The sequence below is a fragment of the Blennius ocellaris genome (assembly GCF_963422515.1).
Source record: "Blennius ocellaris genome assembly, chromosome: 15".
NCBI lineage: Eukaryota > Metazoa > Chordata > Actinopteri > Blenniiformes > Blenniidae > Blennius > Blennius ocellaris.
In genome coordinates, this window is record NC_137664.1 from 26,282,369 (window position 1) to 26,305,989 (window position 23,621).

At 49.6% G+C, this 23,621-nt stretch overlaps 1 protein-coding gene across 1 annotated transcript in view; it reads left to right on the forward strand.

The window, feature by feature from the left end:
• crb2a (crumbs cell polarity complex component 2a) overlaps positions 1-23,621 on the forward strand; it is a gene marked incomplete at both ends in the record, with an annotated part of 107,035 nt that overhangs the window by 66,029 nt on the left and 17,385 nt on the right. Inside the window, 4 exons of the mRNA XM_080510027.1 lie at positions 9,936-10,075; positions 11,292-11,462; positions 11,539-11,652; positions 12,657-13,613. Of these exons, the coding sequence (XP_080366153.1) occupies positions 9,936-10,075; positions 11,292-11,462; positions 11,539-11,652; positions 12,657-13,613 (1,382 nt within the window). The remainder of the gene's footprint in view (positions 1-9,935; positions 10,076-11,291; positions 11,463-11,538; positions 11,653-12,656; positions 13,614-23,621) is intronic.

The following is a 23,621-nucleotide window of genomic DNA, read 5'->3' on the forward strand; positions in this document are numbered from 1 at the left end:
ACACTCCCCCACACGTCACCGACACCCCCCCACCCGTCACCGACACCCCCCACACGTCACCGACACAGCAACACCCCCCCACACATCACCCACACCCCCCCACACATCACTGACACCACCCCACACGTCACCAATACACCAACACTCCCCCACAAGTCACCGACACCCACCCACCCGTCACCGACACAGCCACACCCCCCCACAAATCAGCCACATCCCTCCACACATCACCAACACACCCACACCCCCCCACACGTCACCAACACAGCACACTCCCCAACACATCACCGACACCCCCCCCACACATCACTGACACCCCCCCACACGTCACCAACACACCAACACTCCCCCACACGTTACCAACACACTGACACCCCCCCACACTCACTGACACCCCCCCACACATCACCAACACACCAACACTCCCCCACAAATCACCGACACCCCCCCCACACGTCACCAACACACCGACACCCCCCCACACTCACTCACACCCCCCCACACATCACCGACACACCCCCACACATCACCAACACAACTCCACATGTCACCGACACCCCCCCACACGTCACCACCCACCCCCACACATCACCAACACACCGACACCCCCCACACATCACCCACACCCCCCCACACGTCACCAACACACCAACACTCCCCCACACGTCACCAACACGCTGACACCCCCCCACACTCACTGACACCCCCCCACACGTCACCAACACCCCCCCACACATCACCGACACCCCCCCACACATCACCGACACCCCTCACACGTCACCAACACACCGACACCCCCCCACACATCACTGACACCCCCCCACACGTCACCAACACACCGACACCCCCCCACACATCACTGACACCCCCCACACGTCACCAACACACCGGCACTCCCCCACACGTCACCGACACCCCCCACCCGTCACCGACACCCCCCACACGTCACTGACACAGCAACACCCTCCCACACATCACCCACACCCCCCCACACATCACTGACACCACCCCACACGTCACCAATACACCACACTCCCCCACACGTCACCGACACCCCCCCACCCGTCACCGACACCCCCCACACGTCACCGACACAGCAACACCCCCCACACATCACCCACACCCCCCACACATCACCAACACAGCACACTCCCCCACACATCACTGACACCCCCCACACGTCACCAACACACTGACACCCCCCCACACGTCACTGACACCCCCCCACACATCACCAACACACCAATACTCCCCCACACGTCACCGACACCCCCCACACGTCACCAACACACTGACACCCCCCCATACGTCACCGACACACCCCGAAACGTCACCGACACACCACACTCCCCCACACATCACCGACACCCCCCACACGTCACTGACACCCCCCCACACATCACCGACACACCCCCATACGTCACCGACACACCCCGAAACGTCACCGACACACCACACTCCCCCACACGTCACCAACACCCCCCCACACGTCACCGACACACCGACACCCCCCCACACATCACCGACACACGTCCGCAAGTTACCAACATACCCCCACACATCACCACATCCCCCACACATCACCCACACCCCCCCACACATCACCAATACACCAACACTCCCCCACACGTCACCGACACCCCCCACCCGTCACCGACACCCCCCACACGTCACCGACACAGCAACACCCCCCCACACATCACCCACACCCCCCACACATCAGCAACACACCAACACCCCCCACACGTCACCAACACAGCACACTCCCCCACACATCACCGACACCCCCCACACGTCACCAACACACCACACTCCCCCACACGTCACCAACACACTGACACTACCCCACACATCACCGAAACACCCCCACACATCACCGACACACCCCCATATGTCACCGACACACCAACACCCCCCCACGTCACCCACACCACCCGCACGTCACCGACACCCCCCCACACGTCACCAACACACCAACACCCCCCCCACACATCAGTGACACCCCCCACACGTCACCGACAACCCCCCACACGTCACCGACACCCCCCCCACACGTCACCAACACACTGACACCCCCCACACATCACTGACACCCCCACACGTCACCAACACCCCCCCACACGTCACCGACACACCCCCACACGTCACTGACACCCCCCCACACATCACCGACACACCAACACCCCCCCACACGTCACCAACACTCCGCCACACGTCACAGACACACCGACACCCCCCACAAGTCACCGACACCCCCCACACGTCACCGACACCCCCCCCCACACGTCACCAACACCCCCCCACACGTCATGTTACACCCCCATACGTCACCAACACACCCCCACAAGTTAGCCAACACCCCCACACATCACCAAGACCCCCCCACACATCACCGACACTCCCCCATACATCACCGACACACCAACACTCCCTCACACGTCATCGACACCCCCAACACATCACCAACACCCCCCCACACATCATGATACACCCCTATACATCACCAACACCCCCCCACACATCATGACACACCCCTATACATCACCAACACCCCCCACACATCATGACTCACCCCCACACGTCACCGACACACCCCACACGTCACCAACACCCCCCCACACGTCAAGACATACCCCTATACATCACCAACACCCCCCCACACATCATGACACACCCCCATACATCACCAACACACCCCCACACGTCACCGACACACCCCATACATCAGCAACACACCCCCACACGTCACCAACACACCCCCACACTTCACCGACTCCCCCCCACACGTCACCTACACCCCCCACACGTCATGACACCCCCCCACACATCACCGACACACCAACACTCCCCCACACGTCACCAACACCCCCCCACACATCACCGATACACCCCACACGTCACCAACACCCCCCCACACGTCATGACACACCCCTATACATCACCAACACCCCCCCACATGTCACCGACACCCCCCCACATGTCATGACACCCCCCCACACATCACCGACACCCCCCACTTGTCATGACACACCCCCACACGTCAACAACACCCCCCCACACATCACCAACACTCCGCCACACGTCACAGACACACCGACACCCCCCACAAGTCACTGACACCCCCCCCACACATCACCAACACACCCCCACACGTCATGCTCACCCCCACACGTCACCGACACACCCCACACGTCACCAACACACCCCCACATGTCACCGACACACCCCCATACATCAGCAACACACCCCCACACGTCACCAACACACCCCCACACTTCACCGACTCCCCCCCACACGTCACCTACAACCCCCACACGTCATGACACCCCCCCACACGTCACCGACACACCAACACTCCCCCACACGTCACCGACACCCCCCCACACGTCATGACACACCCCCACACATCACCGATACACCCCACACGTCACCAACACCCCCCCACATGTCATGACACACCCCTATACATCACCAACACCCCCCCACACGTCACCGACACCCCCCACATGGCATGACACCCCCCCACACATCACCGACACCCCCCCACATGTCATGACACACCCCCACACGTCACGGACACACCAACACTCCCCCACACGTCACCAACACCCCCCCACATGTCACCGACACACCCCCACACGTCACTGACACCCCCCCACACATCACCGACACGCCAACACCCCCCCACACGTCACCAACACTCCGCCACACGTCACAGACACACCGACACCCCCCACAAGTCACCGACACCCCCCACACGTCACCGACACCCCCCCCACACGTCACCAACACCCCCCCACACGTCATGTTACACCCCCATACGTCACCAACACACCCCCACAAGTCACCCAACACCCCCACACATCACCAAGACCCCCCCACACATCATGATACACCCCTATACATCACCAACACCCCCCCACACATCATGACACACCCCTATACATCACCAACACCCCCCACACATCATGACTCACCCCCACACGTCACCGACACACCCCACACGTCACCAACACCCCCCCACACGTCAAGACATACACCTATACATCACCAACACCCCCCCACACATCATGACACACCCCCATACATCACCAACACACCCCCACACGTCACCGACACACCCCATACATCAGCAACACACCCCCACACGTCACCAACACACCCACACACTTCACCGACTCCCCCCCACACGTCACCTACACCCCCCACACGTCATGACACCCCCCCACACATCACCGACACACCAACACTCCCCCACACGTCACCAACACCCCCCCACACATCACCGATACACCCCACACGTCACCAACACCCCCCCACACGTCATGACACACCCCTATACATCACCAACACCCCCCCACATGTCACCGACACCCCCCCACATGTCATGACACCCCCCCACACATCACCGACACCCCCCACTTGTCATGACACACCCCCACACGTCAACAACACCCCCCCACACATCACCAACACTCCGCCACACGTCACAGACACACCGACACCCCCCACAAGTCACTGACACCCCCCCCACACATCACCAACACAACCCCACACGTCATGCTCACCCCCACACGTCACCGACACACCAACACTCTCCCACACATCACCGACACTCCCCCACACGTCACCAACACCCCCCCACACGTCACCAACACACCCCCACACATCACCAACACACCCCCACACATCACAGACACACCCCCACACTTCACCGACACCCCCAAACGTCACCAACACACCCCCACACATCACCAACACACCCCCACACGTCACCACACCCCCCCACACGTCACCACACCCCCCTACACGTCACCAACACACCCCCACACGTCACCACACCCCCCCCACACGTCACCAACACACCCCCACACTTCACCAACTCCCCCCCCCACACGTCACCGACACCCCCCACACGTCATGACACCCCCCCACACATCACCGACACCCCCCCACATGTCATGACACACCCCCACACATCACCGACACCCCCCACACGTCATGACACCCCCCCCACACATCACCGACACACCCCCACATGTCATGACACACCCCCACACGTCACCAACACACCAACACTCCCCCACACGTCACCGACACCCCCCCACACGTCATGACACACCCCCACACGTCCCCGATACACCCCACACGTCACCACACCCCCCCACACATCATGACACACCCCCATACATCACCACACCCCCCCACATGTCACCGACACACCCCCACACGTCACCAACACCCCCCACACGTCATGACACAACCCCACACGTCACCAACACCCCCCACACGTCATGACACAACCCCATACATCACCAACACACCCCCACACGTCACCGACACACCCCCATACATCAGCAACACACCCCCACACGTCACCAACACACCCCCACACTTCACCGACTCCCCCCCACACGTCACCTACACCCCCCCACACGTCATGACACCCCCCCACACGTCACCGACACACCAACACTCCCCCACACGTCACCGACACCCCCCCACACGTCATGACACACCCCCACACATCACCGATACACCCCACACGTCACCAACACCCCCCCACATGTCATGACACACCCCTATACATCACCAACACCCCCCCACACGTCACCGACACCCCCCACATGGCATGACACCCCCCTACACATCACCGACACCCCCCCACATGTCATGACACACCCCCACACGTCACGGACACACCAACACTCCCCCACACGTCACCAACACCCCCCCACACGTCACCGACACACCCCCACACGTCACTGACACCCCCCCACACATCACCGACACGCCAACACCCCCCCACACGTCACCAACACTCCGCCACACGTCACAGACACACCGACACCCCCCACAAGTCACCGACACCCCCCACACGTCACCGACACCCCCCCCACACGTCACCAACACCCCCCCACACGTCATGTTACACCCCCATACGTCACCAACACACCCCCACAAGTCAGCCAACACCCCCACACATCACCAAGACCCCCCCACACATCACCGACACTCCCCCACACATCACCGACACACCAGCACTCCCTCACACGTCATCGACACCCCCCAACACGTCACCAACACACGCCCACACGTCACTGACACCCCCCCCACGTCACCGACACACCCCCACACGTCACCGACACACCAACACCCCCCCCACGTTACCCACACCACCCGCACGTCACCGACACCCCCCCACACGTCACCGACACACCGACACCCCCCCACACATCACCGACACACCCCCGCACGTTACCAACACACCCCCACACATCACCAACACCCCCCCACACGTCACCGACACCCCATCACACATCACCAACACACCACAATCCCCCACACGTCACCGACACACCAACACCCCCCCACACATCACCCACACCCCCCACACGTCACCAACACACCCCCACACGTCACCGACACACCCCCACACGTCACCGACACCCTCCCACACATCACCGATGCCCCCCACACGTCACCAACACACCCCCACACGTCACCGACACACCAACACTCTCCCACACATCACCGACACTCCCCCACACGTCACCAACACCCCCCCACACGTCACCAACACACCCCCACACATCACCAACACACCCCCACACATCACCAACACACCCCCACACATCACAGACACACCCCCACACTTCACCGACACCCCCAAACGTCACCAACACACCCCCACACATCACCAACACACCCCCACACGTCACCACACCCCCCCACACGTCACCACACCCCCCTACACGTCACCAACACACCCCCACACGTCACCACACCCCCCCACACGTCACCAACACACCCCCACACTTCACCAACTCCCCCCCCACACGTCACCAACACCCCCCACACGTCATGACACCCCCCCACACATCACCGACACCCCCCCACATGTCATGACACACCCCCCCACATGTCACCGACACACCCCCACACGTCACCAACACCCCCCACACGTCATGACACAACCCCACACGTCACCAACACCCCCCACACGTCATGACACAACCCCATACATCACCAACACACCCCCACACGTCACCGACACACCCCCATACATCAGCAACACACCCCCACACGTCACCAACACACCCCCACACTTCACCGACTCCCCCCCACACGTCACCTACACCCCCCACACGTCATGACACCCCCCCACACGTCACCGACACACCAACACTCCCCCACACGTCACCGACACCCCCCCACACGTCATGACACACCCCCACACATCACCGATACACCCCACACGTCACCAACACCCCCCCACATGTCATGACACACCCCTATACATCACCAACACCCCCCCACACGTCACCGACACCCCCCACATGGCATGACACCCCCCCACACATCACCGACACCCCCCCACATGTCATGACACACCCCCACACGTCACGGACACACCAACACTCCCCCACACGTCACCAACACCCCCCCACACGTCACCGACACACCCCCACACGTCACTGACACCCCCCCACACATCACCGACACGCCAACACCCCCCCACACGTCACCAACACTCCGCCACACGTCACAGACACACCGACACCCCCCACAAGTCACCGACACCCCCCACACGTCACCGACACCCCCCCCACACGTCACCAACACCCCCCCACACGTCATGTTACACCCCCATACGTCACCAACACACCCCCACAAGTCAGCCAACACCCCCACACATCACCAAGACCCCCCCACACATCACCGACACTCCCCCACACATCACCGACACACCAGCACTCCCTCACACGTCATCGACACCCCCCAACACGTCACCAACACACGCCCACACGTCACTGACACCCCCCCCACGTCACCGACACACCCCCACACGTCACCGACACACCAACACCCCCCCCCACGTTACCCACACCACCCGCACGTCACCGACACCCCCCCACACGTCACCGACACACCGACACCCCCCCACACATCACCGACACACCCCCGCACGTTACCAACACACCCCCACACATCACCAACACCCCCCCACACGTCACCGACACCCCATCACACATCACCAACACACCACAATCCCCCACACGTCACCGACACACCAACACCCCCCCACACATCACCCACACCCCCCACACGTCACCAACACACCCCCACACGTCACCGACACACCCCCACACGTCACCGACACCCTCCCACACATCACCGATGCCCCCCACACGTCACCAACACACCCCCACACGTCACCGACACACCAACACTCTCCCACACATCACCGACACTCCCCCACACGTCACCAACACCCCCCCACACGTCACCAACACACCCCCACACATCACCAACACACCCCCACACATCACCAACACACCCCCACACATCACAGACACACCCCCACACTTCACCGACACCCCCAAACGTCACCAACACACCCCCACACATCACCAACACACCCCCACACGTCACCACACCCCCCCACACGTCACCACACCCCCCTACACGTCACCAACACACCCCCACACGTCACCACACCCCCCCACACGTCACCAACACACCCCCACACTTCACCAACTCCCCCCCCACACATCACCGACACCCCCCCACATGTCATGACACACCCCCACACATCACCGACACCCCCCACACGTCATGACACCCCCCCCACACATCACCGACACACCCCCACATGTCATGACACACCCCCACACGTCACCAACACACCAACACTCCCCCACACGTCACCGACACCCCCCCACACGTCATGACACACCCCCACACGTCCCCGATACACCCCACACGTCACCACACCCCCACACACATCATGACACACCCCCATACATCACCACACCCCCCCACATGTCACCGACACACCCCCACACGTCACCAACACCCCCCACACGTCATGACACAACCCCACACGTCACCAACACCCCCCACACGTCATGACACAACCCCATACATCACCAACACACCCCCACACGTCACCGACACACCCCCATACATCAGCAACACACCCCCTCACACCCTCACACTTCACCGACTCCCCCCACACGTCACCGACACCCCCCACACGTCATGACACCCCCCCACACGTCACCGACACCCCCCCACATGTCATGACACACCCCCACACGTCACCGACACACCAACACTCCCCCACACGTCACTGACACCCCCCCACACGTCATGACACACCCCCACACATCACCGATACACCCCACACGTCACCAACACCCCCCCACACGTCATGACACACCCCCATACATCACCAACACCCCCCCACATGTCACCGACACACCCCCACATGTCAACAACACCCCCCACACGTCATGACACAACCCCATACATCACCGACACCCCCCCACATGTCATGACACACCCCCACACGTCACCGACACACCAACACTCCCCCACACGTCACTGACACCCCCCCACACGTCATGACACACCCCCACACGTCACCGATACACCCCACACGTCACCAACACCCCCCCACACGTCATGACACACCCCCATACATCACCAACACCCCCCCACATGTCACCGACACACCCCCACATGTCACCAACACCCCCCACACGTCATGACACAACCCCATACATCACCAACACACCCCCCACACGTCATGACACACCCCCATACATCACCAACACCCCCCCACACGTCCCCGACACCCCCCCACACGTCCCCGACACCCCCCCACACGTCACCGACACACCCACTCCATTCTGGTTGAGAGAACCTCCTTCCATGCCACAAAGTAATCATGTCGATGGCGAGCTAATTTCTGAAATATAAAGGTTTTGAGCTTTTAGTTTGAGTGTTTTAGTGATTTATGAAAAAAGAAAACTAATATTGATGTATGATGCAAATGAGAGGTTTGAATTATATGAAAGAGTCCTAGACATTTTAAAGTTGTTTTTTTAAAAGTAGATGCTAAATTGATCAGTTTGTATGTGTTGCAGTTATGAGTGCGACTGCAGCGGCTCCGGGTTCGAGGGCGATCACTGTGAAATCGACATCCCTGAGTGTTTGTCTGATCCTTGCCAGCACGGAGCCACGTGTATCGAAGGAATCAGAGAATACTCCTGCCTCTGCTGGCCAGGTACTGAACTGCACTATGCCAAACCGGAGAGAAGGAATTAATGTATCTCATCATGTACAGCTGCTCAGACAGGACAACACTGATAAGAACACCAAGAAGAAATCATCGCACTGGCTCTAAGTCATGACAATAAAACAACAGTGTTGAGATTATGAAAACACGTGAATTAATAGATGAGGGGGCTACAGCTTGCAGCTCTGGAGCCACGTGGCTCCTCAGCCCCTCTGTCGTCGCTGCACAAAGCTTTTATTTAGTTGAATAGCAGAATAGTTTGTTCAAAATGTGTCACATGCCAATTTGTCCACTGTGTTTCAGCTGCATTTCGAGTAAAAATAACATGAACAAACAATTTTAGAATGACAGCAGTGAAATACATTAAAACAGCAAATGAAATGTAAAAGACTAAAAATGACTCCAACAACCAAAAATAATAAAGCAGCTAAAACAGCTGAAAACAACTCATTTGGTGAAACAGATATACTAAAATGATCAGAGATGGGTAAATCTCCTGAAATTGTTAAAACTGGATTGTTACGCTTAAACAGTCAAAGCGGCTAAAACAGCAACAAGCATAAGCAGCTTGTCCTCACTTCCTAATTGCAATTTCTAAATTTCATGAAAACCACATATGCTAAAGATTTCATCACAGTTTATAACTTTGTAAAATATATTCAATCTTCAAAATGAAGATTATTTCATTTTGAAGATTGAATATATTTTACACATTTTATTTGGTGCAATAAATGTCTGCTTAGGTAATAAAGGTAGCAGATCTCTACAATACATCAACTCCAATGAGCTTATGTAAATTGTGTGTGTGTGTGTGTGTGTGTGTGTGTGTGTGTGTGTGTGTGTGTGTGTGTGTGTGTGTGTGTGTGTGTGTGTGTGTGTGTGTGTGTGTGTGTGTGTGTGTGTGTGTGTGTGTGTGTGTGTGTGTGCATGTAAATAGCAGCTCTAGAGCTGTATAAAAATTAACTTGTAAGTTTATACATGGTGTATTAATGGTGCCTGAATCGGAACTACAGAATAAACGCCATAGTTGTTGACTGTGAAGGCTGCCCAGTGGTGAAATTGTTCCAAACCATCACATAACCACACTAAAAAATGTATAAAGAATATATAGAAAACACAAATCTTAGGTCATGCCACATGTACAGTATATGAAATGTAATAGATGAGGCAGGAGTGACGCTGTGTTCTTGTTGTGCTGCCTCAGGTTATGAAGGGCTGAACTGTGAGTTGGACATAGATGAGTGTGCCCATCATCCCTGTGAAAATGACGGCGAGTGTTTCGAGAGGTCAGATCCATCAGACTGGGACGAGGACTGGGTGCTGAGCTTTGCTGATGCAGCAGGGTATATATGCCAGTGTCAGCCTGGATTTGCAGGTGAGTGAACCAAAAGAATCCGCTCTGATCCATGTTTCTTTGGTCCTGTGATTGAACTGGTCTTTTTTAATTACAGGAGAGAACTGTTCAGTCAACATTGATGAGTGTGAATCTGAACCCTGCAAGAATGGAGGCACATGTGAAGACAGCATTAACGGATACACATGCACATGTCTTGTAGGATTCCTTGGTGGGTTTTACATGGTTTCCCTCTGTTTGCATGTTTTATCCTTAAAAGTTGTTTTTCCCATACTGCACCTGTAATTCGGGTCTGAGAATGTTATTCATGGCAAAACATTCTAGAAAAGTTATCAAACTTGGCACACACTTCAGAAGTAGCAAAGTATTTTGTACTTTATGGAAATTGTGAATTTTATCAGGCGAAAGGGCTCCATGCTGCTCCAATTTTTACCCATTCGTAACATCTACCATGGACCGCATGTTTCACCTGCATCCACAAAATGTTATAGGCATTCGCAACACGTCTGGCGTATGAAAAAGGCAGCTATACCATCAGACCAACAGGAACAGGAACAACTAATAACTTGCAAATGACAGCAACTAATAATGTAAATTACATTTTAGAAGGAACGTTCTGATCCATGAACATACGACGAATATTGTCTGTAAATTACACAGACCACATGTCAGGCTTTACTCATAATGATAAGACATTTAATTGTCATCTTAATGCTCCTTCTTAATACAGTTTTGCCGACTGATGATTGTAATATTCATATTTATTTCTAATAATATTTCAACCACTTGATTTCTGTTGCATTTGTAAATTAAGCCAGTTTGAATAAAAGTATAGCTGTTTGAAAAAACTGGACTTTTTCATTTTTAAGGTTGTTGAATGTTAAATTATTTGTTCAGATAAACCAACGGTTTATTACAAAATGTGTTATAAGATGAAAACAAATTAAATTTGTGGAAAAAAAGACTAATGAAACTGTAACAACAAACACAGAGTACTTTTCCTTAAGAAAAAAAATTATTCAGTCAGTTTTATTTACCCAATGCCATTTATAACATTATTTATCTCCCTGTGAATGAATTTAAAATCCTGTGGTTTAATTGCCTGTGTATCTTATCTGTCTAATAGGCCTCAAAACCATCAGTCAACCATGAATGGTTTCCATAACAATGGTTTGAATTGTTTCCTTTCTGATAGTGGTGTTCATGTCTCTCCAGGGAAGCTGTGTGAGGTGGATGTGGACGAGTGTGAGAGCCAGCCCTGTCACAACGGGGGCTGGTGTGAAGATGGGCGAGCCTCCTACACTTGCCACTGTCCCGAGGTGCAGCCCAGTGAGCTTCCATGGGGAGGAGACCACTGCAGTGTCAAGCTCTACGGCTGCCTGGATCACCAGTGTCAGAACGGCGCCACCTGCCTTCCCTGGCTGGAGGCTGGACAGCACGCTCACATGTGTCTGTGTCCTCACGGCTTCTATGACGACAAGTGCTCCACAAGGACCACGTTCTCCTTCTCCTCCCCGGGGTTTCTCCACATCCAGGTGGTTCTGGAGGACCGGGTCCACAGGGAGGTGCCGCACCATGCTCACAGAGGACCCGGGGTTCAGATGCGGTTTCGGACAACTATTCTGACTATGTTACTGTTTTACAGAGGGGATGTGTTAAATCACCTCCGTCTTGAGATTGTGGATGGACGCCTTCATGCAACGGCTGTTTCTGAAGAATCTGAGCTGGATGTAAGTTTCTCCAGCTTGGTCAGTGATGGAGACTGGCAGGATGTCCACGTGTACATCGATGATGATGAAGGTCTTGTTCTGACTCTGAAAGGCCCTGGCTGTGACAGGGAGGAATGCAAGGCGACTGATGGTGGTGCAGGTGAACCACCTTTCCAGCCTTCTGAGGCCTTTAGTCATGTGTATGTGGCTGGAGCACCAGAGGAGCTCATGGAGTATTCTCCAAGAGCTGCAAGCTTCATTGGATGTATGGAAGACCTGGTGATTGACTCTAAACCAATCCTACCTCAGTCTCTGCCAGAGGGCCAGGGCCACGAGCTGGGATGTAGTAAGACTGACTGGTGTGAGCTGGACCCCTGCCATGGACACGGACACTGTGTTGACCTGTGGACCAACTACCGCTGTGACTGTGACCGGCCCTTCCGTGGTGAAACTTGCTCTCAGGGTAAGTTCTTCTGGAGGATCTTCTCTTGACAAGCACATCAGAAAGGTTTTTTAAGAAATCACCAGACACGATAGATCTATGATAGAATTTGTCTCAGTGACTGTATTCTGCTGTTTGGATGAATGCCGTATTGGATTTAAAACTCTCAGTGAAATATGAACGTTTCCCTGAAAGAGATGCCAGGATGGGAGCGGAGAATGGTCTGACACGCTTCAGAAATGAGACATTTTATGAGTATTTTCAGATATACGAGTTCCCCACACAATAGGCACTAATACAACTTAATTCTACGAGTGTACACTGTTAAGAAACTGTTATGGGCTTTGACTTTCTATGGAAAAAGTCATATCTATTAAAGTATAACATTAAATCTTGCTGATTTGATCTAAAACAGAGCTGAACAAATAGGAAGTGTCGTGTCCTCAGAGTCGGAGGTCATAGTGAGAAAGTTTGTTGTGTTGTGGATTTTCTTATACATGGAGACCAAATCCATCATTTCATTTCTGTTGTATGTGAACAACCAAATACAAAATCATCGGTTCACTCAATAAAAAAAATAACACAATTAGAAAATATCAAATTTGATTATGACCCATTAATGAAGTGTTATTTTAATTGACTTTTCTACAATTTTAAGTGTTCTTTTAAACGTGTGAGTTCATAGACAAGACATTATGAATGATCACAATACACTTGTGATGGTAAATCAGGAACACAGGGCTGTTTTTCTGAGACAAAAACATAACTAACATTTTTTGTGTTACAAATATGAACATGAGCGTTTTTTTATTTTCTCAAGAGCAAGTTGGTCATTAAATGGTAAATTTAATTAAGCTTTTCTATGTTAGTAATTCTGACTACTTCATTAATTTGTTGTCTGATCCGACTCAATTGCACCAACAAACAGACTTCAGTGCTTGTTATCGGCCAACAAAAAGTTAAATACATAATTTTGTGAGACAACTGTTTTATTGTGGAGCTGTGGGTTACAGTTAGAGTTACTTTATTAAATAGGACCAATGGTGCGAAATAGTTTTAAAGCAGTTTTATAGCTGTTTGTTTGCAAATACTGGTGTACCTTTTATTGTAAATTCAAATTATCATCAATATTTTTTTCAATAATTAAATGCTTATTATCCTTTAATATTCTTATTTTCATACCCTTGCACATGTTTTGGTAGTTTTTTTTAACTCCTGCGATGTATTTCCATGATGCTGAACATGAGTTCTGTCATGATTCCATTCCACTGATTGAGGAGGATTGTTCTGTCCATAGAGATGCTGCACATGCAACGACCAGTAAGAACTGTGGAGTTTTACTGCTTGGAGTTTTCTTCATCTGTTTTTCACTGTTTTAAATGTCTTTTGTAAACCCAGTGAGTGGATGTAGATGTGACTACTCAACTTATGCTGATCTGACATGAATATCTTTTACTTTGCCCTGTTGTGGGTTTTGATGAACAGTCTATCTATGAACGACGTCAGTGGAGCTGTCATCCCAGAAAGGACACATCTGGTCTACTCTCATGACATGTTCCTGCAAATGAACTGTGCATGTTGTGCTACAACTGCCAGCATTTATTGAGAGGGACCATGGTTCTTCTACAAATGGTATGAGGAATAAAATAAAGTGGAGGAAGAGAGGAGGTGTTCAGCCTTGTTTCCACTGTGCGGTATGTGCTGCTACTGGACAGTACGGTTGGGTTTTCATGCATTTCCACTGACAAAAGTTGTGAATTGTACCGAAAGTTCCCAGCTGTGACCCTTTCAGGTAACCCTTCTGTTGAGGAACCTTGCACATCGGTATGGGTTCCACAAGGAGGAGTGACAATGCAGCCGTCTGCTGATTGGTCGTAAAGATCGTCACTCTCAACAAGCCGCAATATTTAAGCATCTCATCGGCTGAATAAACCCTCCCATTGTTGTTTACATATGCCCTTTTGTGCACACTGGTTGTTGTGTTAACTGGGCTGATTGAGATGTCACAGCCTCCTGGTGCTGCATCGTTTAGCAACTGTCCACAACCTCGCGTCTTATTTTAACTGTACTCTGAGTCTCTGTTAGGAAGACAACCTGGAAGAATGAGAGAAAAGAGACAACCCCAGTATCGAGAGAAATAATAGTCAAAACAATCAAGATTCTTGCACAAGGGCAGAGAAATGAAATCACCTCACAGCTCGTTCATCGATCTGCGAAGTTCTTCCTCTCCGCTGCCCAGTTTTATTGAAACACTTGGAGTAGGCGTTTACATTTTCATGAAGCAAGTGTGGTACAATCAAGACTGGTTGAAACTGGTTCACAGGCAAATGAGAGTGAATCTTCTGTGTGAGCAAAGTTGATAGGAATGTTCATGATAAGTTGATCTTCTGGGTCTTTGGACCTTGGAGACGTCACAGACTAGTTCCAGTCAAAATATCCTCCTGTGAGCGCAGCTCGTAACCTTGCAGCTGTGAGCAGTGTTCAACACAAACATGCATGAATCAACGAGAACTTGCAAAGAATTAATTCTCATTATATTAAGTACTAGTAATTAAGTACAGTAGTGTATAAAGTACAAATTTACTTAACAGTCTCTGAGGTGGAACCGTGCAACAGATTTGGTTCTGGGTACGTTTTGCCATACCATGCTGTGCCATGCTGTGCCATGCTGTACTGCACAGTGGAAAGAAGGCTGAAGACCTCTTCATGCTACCAATGTCTGCGAGTGTCCGCAGGGCACACAGCATTGTGGCCATGCTCCACTCTGGCCTCACTTCCGTGTGTGTTCTATGATGTAATGCAATGATCCAGAAAATATCTCCACTTCTTTCTTTTCTTTTTTCTTTGTCTGCATGCAGAATGAGTATTTTATTTATAACCAGTTTATACAAATAAAATACAAAATAAAAATAATAATAAAAAAGAAATTAATAATTGTACAAGGTATTGGTATGATGCAAATGATAGAATAAACATAAATAATTAAAAAATAATTACAATGCAAAACTCCAACTTGTTACATTCTTTCCTTGAGACTGTACAGTTACATTTCAAAACAAGGACATACTTTACAACACAAACATATCTATTAAACTAGATATTATTAAAAAATCTTAACAATTTAGGTCAAAATGATCAGGGCCACAAAAAACAAAGAAAAAGAAAGAACAAACACTACAAAAAATGATTGAGGCTGACATGACCACACACACGGTATCAGTTTGGAATTTGAAGTTAATATGTATGTATATCCTCTCCTTTCCATTTATTTGCCATGTATTTGCATATACATAGTGTATTCTCTTGTGTCCCAATTATCCTAATAATCCTTTAACAATTTGTGCAATTTGGAGCTGCTGTTCTGGTGAACGATAACTGAAATACCACTTGTGGGAATACTAAAGTCTGCTCTGTCTGTCTGTGCTATACTGACACCTACTGGACAAGTGGTTGTGTCTCTTTTCCTCAACAAGGAGGGGAGTGGGCCAGAAAGAGACAGAGGCATAGATAAAGGATTGGACACCATCACACTGCCCTTGACCATCACAAAAACACACACTCTAAAATCCTAAAATTGCCAAATAACTAAGCACTGTGTCTCACCCTATTAGCAGAGCAGCTTTTTGAGTAGCTCAGGCTTCTCGGCGAGTCTGTAAATCACTATGTCAGAGTCCAACGTCATCAAGACATCATTCTCCATGGCCATCAACATAAATACCTCCAGTTTGTCAGGTGAGCGACTGCTCCTCAGTCTATTTTTAACGAATTTCAAGATAGAACATGTGCGTTCACAAGCATCCTGGGTCAGTGGTAACGTCCGGAGGAACTTGTAAGCAAGGCCAATGATATGGTATGCATCTGTCAGCATGTTGGAGCATCATAGTATCTGCGAGCATCTTTGTAAGAGCCACAGCTGATGGGAGTGATTTCAACCTCCACTGTGTTGTCATCCACCACTTTACCTGATCCGTCCTCCACTGTACTCGACTTGTACTTCTACTCTCTCTGTAGATGCCGATAGCCTGGTCCACTGCTCTGCTACACTTTTCACCTCAGACTCTAGCACCTTGATGGCACGGCTGTCAAATCTTAGCAAGCATTTGTTTTGGTCATCCAGGGCAGACTCAGGAAGAACACTGGTGCTCAGCTGAGGAAAGTTTCTGGGATCCAGACATGCCAAATCAGCATATAGATTGCCATGGGTGAAAAAGCGCTTATGAATGGCTTCAATAGCAGCGTCCATGATCCGGTTATGTACATTTAGCTCATAAGATTTTGCAGCATCCTTTGGAGCATCATCTTCAGCCGTTTCTCCAGGCCAGAGTTTTTTCTTTCTATTCCTCCTTTGTGGGAGTGTGGCCTCAACTTCAATGTCTGTCTTCTCTTTGTCTTGGATTTCTTTGTTTGTCCAGTTGACAAATGTCTGCTGCTTTTTTAACTGTTTCAAAATCTCTTCCCAAGCTTGTGAGCTTTTTCTGTGTTGGTTCCACCATTCTGAGCACAGAGAGGATCTCCATCCCTGCTCTCTGAAGGTATTTGCACAATGGAGAAGTGAGCTCAAATGTCCTAAGAAAGATCTGAGCTGTCAGGATCGTCTCATACTGAGCAATGCCTCTGTGGATCCTCTGGACATGACACGCACAGTTGGTTTTACTGTATGGGGGATAAAGTCAACACCTCAACTGTGTATGGAGCATCTTCTGTAGTGATGATCGAATTTGAACGAATCATTCAAAACCCGCGAGTCACTTTACTGAACGGTGACTCACGAGTTATCACGTTCATTAACTCGTTCATTAACTCGTTCACTGAGTCATTCGGTACAGTGAGCATGCCCAAGTCAGCTTGCATCAATGGTTCAGCTCGAAACTCGAAACTCGTTCACCTCCACTGAATCAGTTTGCAGCACTACGCCGTGCCGTTCACCTGGTGAGCGGTGAGGCTCCGCCCCTCCCTCACCTGGAAGTCTGCAGCAGCGCTCTGCTCAGAACGTTTCCGAGTGACGGTGGAAAAAAACCACATTGTTTCATAAAGCTTGTAGAGATAAATACATGAATAATACATGAATAAATACACAATAGATAATGTTAAAATACAAGTGTAGCGTGTATTGTGTTACATTTAATATTGTCCCCTATACTTAGTTCTGCCCTATGAACATCACACTATTGATACTAAGAAAAAAGAAAATCACAATGTTGGAGGAAAAAAATAACTATAAAATCATATGCATATATTAATATATAATGTATATCTGCCATTGTCGATGCCAGGTATTTATTCAGTTCTTTCCAGTACATATACACTTACTTCCCATTTCATTAGATACACTTGTCCAATCTAATCCAGTCAAATACATCAGCTTGACTATTGATTTTCCACATTAACAAAGCTTTAACATTTTCAGTTTTTGTTGAAATTGTGGCAGACGTTATAGTTTTGCGTAGTGTTTGTTGTAATGGGTGCTGGTGGCGGCATACTGGAGTGTAATGTATACAAAACTGTTCCTAATAATTTCTCCCTGTTGATGTATGTTAATGGTTTGAAGTTGAACAAAAGAATAAGGAACACACAGCTCAATATAATGCACTCAAGTACACCACCCCTATTCACTAAGACTTCAACAATACCCAGACTCCTGACAATGTCAACAAAAACTAAAAATGTGGTAAGCTTTAAAAAAAAAAAAAAAATAGAAATGATGGCAGAGCACTTGTATATGATTGGATTAGATTGCACAGGCTATACCCAATGCAGTGGCTTGTGAGTGTGTATCTACATATGAGGTAATTAATTATTTACTATATTCATACTAAAATATTTAAGACTGAGAGCTTGCGAAATAATTGATGGTCAACTAACATAACTCAGTGACTGCCAAACTACACACGACAAAGCAATGGCCTGTTTGCTCTATGACATTAATAGGTCTATGTAAAGTGACACGAGTCATGTGACTGCTTGCAAAAACACCATTTTTGTTTTTGACCTAAGTGTGTCTTTAAAATTTAGCTGTCTCTCAATTAACTTCACAAGTAGTGTTGCTTACAGATCTGTCATGCTCGTTTTTATTACTTACCCCTACAGGCTCACTTTCCATCAACTGTCAGTCTTTCCAACAGTTCAAGACCTCAAACTTATTTAGTACATTGTGTCACTTCTATGCACTATTAAAAGCTCAGTCTATGATATTCCAGCGACCAGGGGCCACGCCCCCTCGTATCAGACCACGCCCCCTCGCAGTAGACCACGCCCCCTCACAGCCGCAACACGTCTGTGAAACAGCGTTTTCACTTTTCAACTGCACATTTCTCGCCTCCTGTGCTGTCAGAAACATTTCTCTAAACTGTTTCAGTAATAAAAGAGAGTTTTTGTACGAGCGCAATGTTTTCCGGTTTTAACTGCAGGAGCTGAGCGCCTTGAGTGGTGCGTTCAGGTGCATCACGGCATTTTACCAAGTTGCGGTGCTCAGTCAGTAGCCATGTTAGAAGCTAAACATGATTAAAATATGACTGATAGTAATTAGCGAGCTGGAACACGCATGCGCAGTACACGTACACCTACAGAGTTCGGCCAGGGCGACCGGCACTGCCGACACTAATTTGTTCGTCCAGAAGGAGCCCGCTGGCGGATGTGACGTCATTTTGTTCGGCAGCATACATCACTGCCGAACTTTCGTCTTGTTCTTATGGAGTATAAATTGATCTTAAGTCTAACATCGGGTGGGAGGAATAAAAAGAAAGAATATTAAAGTCTAATCAAAGAGAATAAATAGACTCACAAACATTTAATTGGTTCACCCTACCGGTAATGATATCCCTGCAGGATTAAAACCCTCGCAACATAAATGCCACGTGACGGTAGGTGGTATGCAGCTTTTTACTCAGTAGTTGAAGTGTGGTCTTTTTTTATGTCATGCATGCAAAGAGTAACACTGGAAAGAAGCCAAGGTTATTTTACAGTATCTTACAAGCAGAGGAGTGGGAAGTAGTGGAGGACGAAAATTTAAAGTAGGGAATCCTAACTAACCAAACAAACAATATGCTGGTTCTGGACTTAGTAATTATTATGTAAAAAATATTCTCCAGCGAAGGAGAAACTCAATACAATCAAACATTCCTGCACGTGGAGGAATAGAACATTGTTTTGGTGTGAGAAAGATGTATGTACATATGGCCTCCATTTTCCTTTTTTTTTTTCCAGTTTTATTTATTGAAAGTTCACAGGTGGAACTGAACAATTTTACTGATCAGTTGTCATAGTCTGTGATAATTTCTTCTTTTTTTTAAGACAAGAGAACAGAAACAACTGCTCATAGTTGTTGGGCAGTTGTCAGCTCAATTGTCAGATTCTATATCGACGCTGAATGAGTAGATAGATAGATAGATAGATAGATAATTACTTTATTCATCCCCGAAGGGACATTTTTTTGTTGCAGTAATCTGGTACATACGAATATTATAAAATACAATAGAATAGAAATAAAAGTTAAAAAAGTAGACGAAGTAGATGTAATCAATAAGAGTGACACACTTCGGTCATTCTGCTGACTCCACTCTTACTGCCAGCCACACCCACCTCATCAAGGCAGCTCCACTCACCAGCTTTCAATCAGACTGGTTCAGGATAAAGACTCACCCATTGCCAGGTTGTTTTTTGCTCGTACGCAAGACCTTCCAGCACTTCTGGGACTGAAATCCTGTTGCCAACTCTGCTTGCCTTTGACCAGCCAACCTTGCCTGAGCCCTGCTTCTCACCTCAGCCTTCTGTCATTGACCACGAGTTTCCGGTGGTTTCCAGGTAAATTCCTATGAATTTACCTGGAAACAGTCATTCCTGGTTGAATAGAGACTCTAGTTTTTTGCCACACTGGTGGCTGTGTGGATCTTTGCCTGCTGGATATCCTGTTTGCATTTGCCTACGTCGGCTTCAAACTTCATTAAAGCCATCACCAACGGTACCTGTGTGACTGCTGTGCTGCTATTGGGTCGCAAAAACCCATTACAAAGAGGTTGCCACATTATGTAAAAGGATTTCAAGGAACCCCGAAAGGAGAATCTGATCCTCTCAAGTTTGACGCAATTTAGGATTTCATGTAGCCATCTATTGTGTGTAGGAGGGGGTGGATGAATATATTTGAGGAGGATGAGCCTTCTGGCAAGTTAGGTCGTGAAGGCTAAGACCTGTTTTGATGCATTCGGCATGTCAGTGTTTCATGGGACTCCAAGAAGGGCCATGAGGGGGTTGGGATTGATCGTGCTACCCAAGACTTTCCCAAGTGTGTTAAATATCTCTTGCTAGAACACAGACAGGTCGGGGCATGACCAGAGCATATGTATGTTGTCAGCTAGTTGTTGTTTACATCTGTTACATCAGATCGGATCTATCAGGGTACATTTGTGCCAGTTTTGCTTTGGTGTAGTGGCTCCTGTACAGGATTTTGCACTGGAGTAAGCAGTGTCTTGCACATATAGGTGATGTGTGTACCAGAGCCTTGGCAGAATTCCATTGATCGTCAGAAAGGTCAGTCCCGAGGTCTGAGCTCCACGCAGCTCGAAGGCTGTCCAGCCAAGTCAGACTCACTGTGGTTGTCTTATCAGAGATTAAATTCTTAGAGTCTGTCTTTAGAGATAGAAAGACGTTTAGATTAGAGTTTGGTGGTTGGTTAGGGAATTGAGGGTACTGTTTTTGAACAATATGTCGAATCTGGAAGTAGCGAAACCTGTGGGAGTTTGGGAAGCAAAAATTGACAGAGGAACCCAAGAATTGAGGAAAGAGCCCATTGATGTAGAGACTACTGATGGAGATCAGACCCCTCTTGTGCCAATCACAAAATGTTGGATCAGAGCAGGAAGGAAGGAAGTTATGATTGCTATAGATGGGAGCGGATGATCCTGGTAGCCAAAGTGTCTCCTGAACTGACTCCAGATTTTAAAGGAGTTAGTCACAATTGGGTTTGTGGAAACCTTAAGAGGAAGGGGTAACTTGGAGGACATAACTGACCACAGCGAGAGGTTAGACAAGAATATTTCCATTTGTGCCCATTGGGGTACCTCACTTTGTACACATTTAGAGTTCCAAAATATTATTTATTGATATTACATGCCCAGCAACAATAAGGGAAGTTTGGCAGTGCCAGGCTTCCCTTTGCTTTTGGGAGGTGGAGAATCTCCTTCCTAATACAAGCTCTTTTATTGTGCCACAAGAATGAGTGTCAGCTTGCCAAGGGTGAGGAAATATTTGCGTAAATATATTAGAATTTGTTATAATAAATGGTGCTTTTGTCAGTTCTGAGTAAATATAGAATAATGGATGCCTAACATAAGTTTTGTATTATAATTTAATTAAATATGTAAAACAACTGTCATATGTTGTCATATTGTTACTCTATTCATTTATATGCATATACTGTAGTCATACACACACATATGGAGCTAAATGTGTCAAACATGTTATGAAACTAGATGTTTCTAAATCTATAATGAGTAATATTAGCAATGATGTTCAAAGAAGAAAGCAAAAACCACTGCATCCATAGGTGGCTGCAAAGACAGGCGCTTGTCAATGAGCACCAGCCGCAGAACTGAGAGAAAACCCGCCCGCCCCAGAAAGAATACAACATCTCCACTTCTGCTTCACTTCAGGAGTTCTGAGCCCTCTGGCTCTTTATTTGCTTTTAAATAGTGATTGTTCAGACGGGGAGGTGGAGGATCTCCTCACACAAACGTCCAGTAGGCTCTGGCGCATGTGCAGTCACACACAGGTCGCCTGGTCACAGAATTTGGGCTGCGTGCGGTCCACCGCAGAGGGGTCTGGGTGCAGATGACGATTTTGACGTCAAGAGTATTTCGTGTACTTGCGGACACTCACAGTTATTGGTAGCATGAAGAGGCCTTGAAAAGACTGCGCCTAAAGAAGCAGGAGCTCAGCAGGATTCCTTTGCTCTCTGTGATCACAGCACGTCCAGTCCCTTAACCAAGGAGATGAGCTCATGGCCTACGTCCTTCCAAAAGAATTTGAAGAACTGTT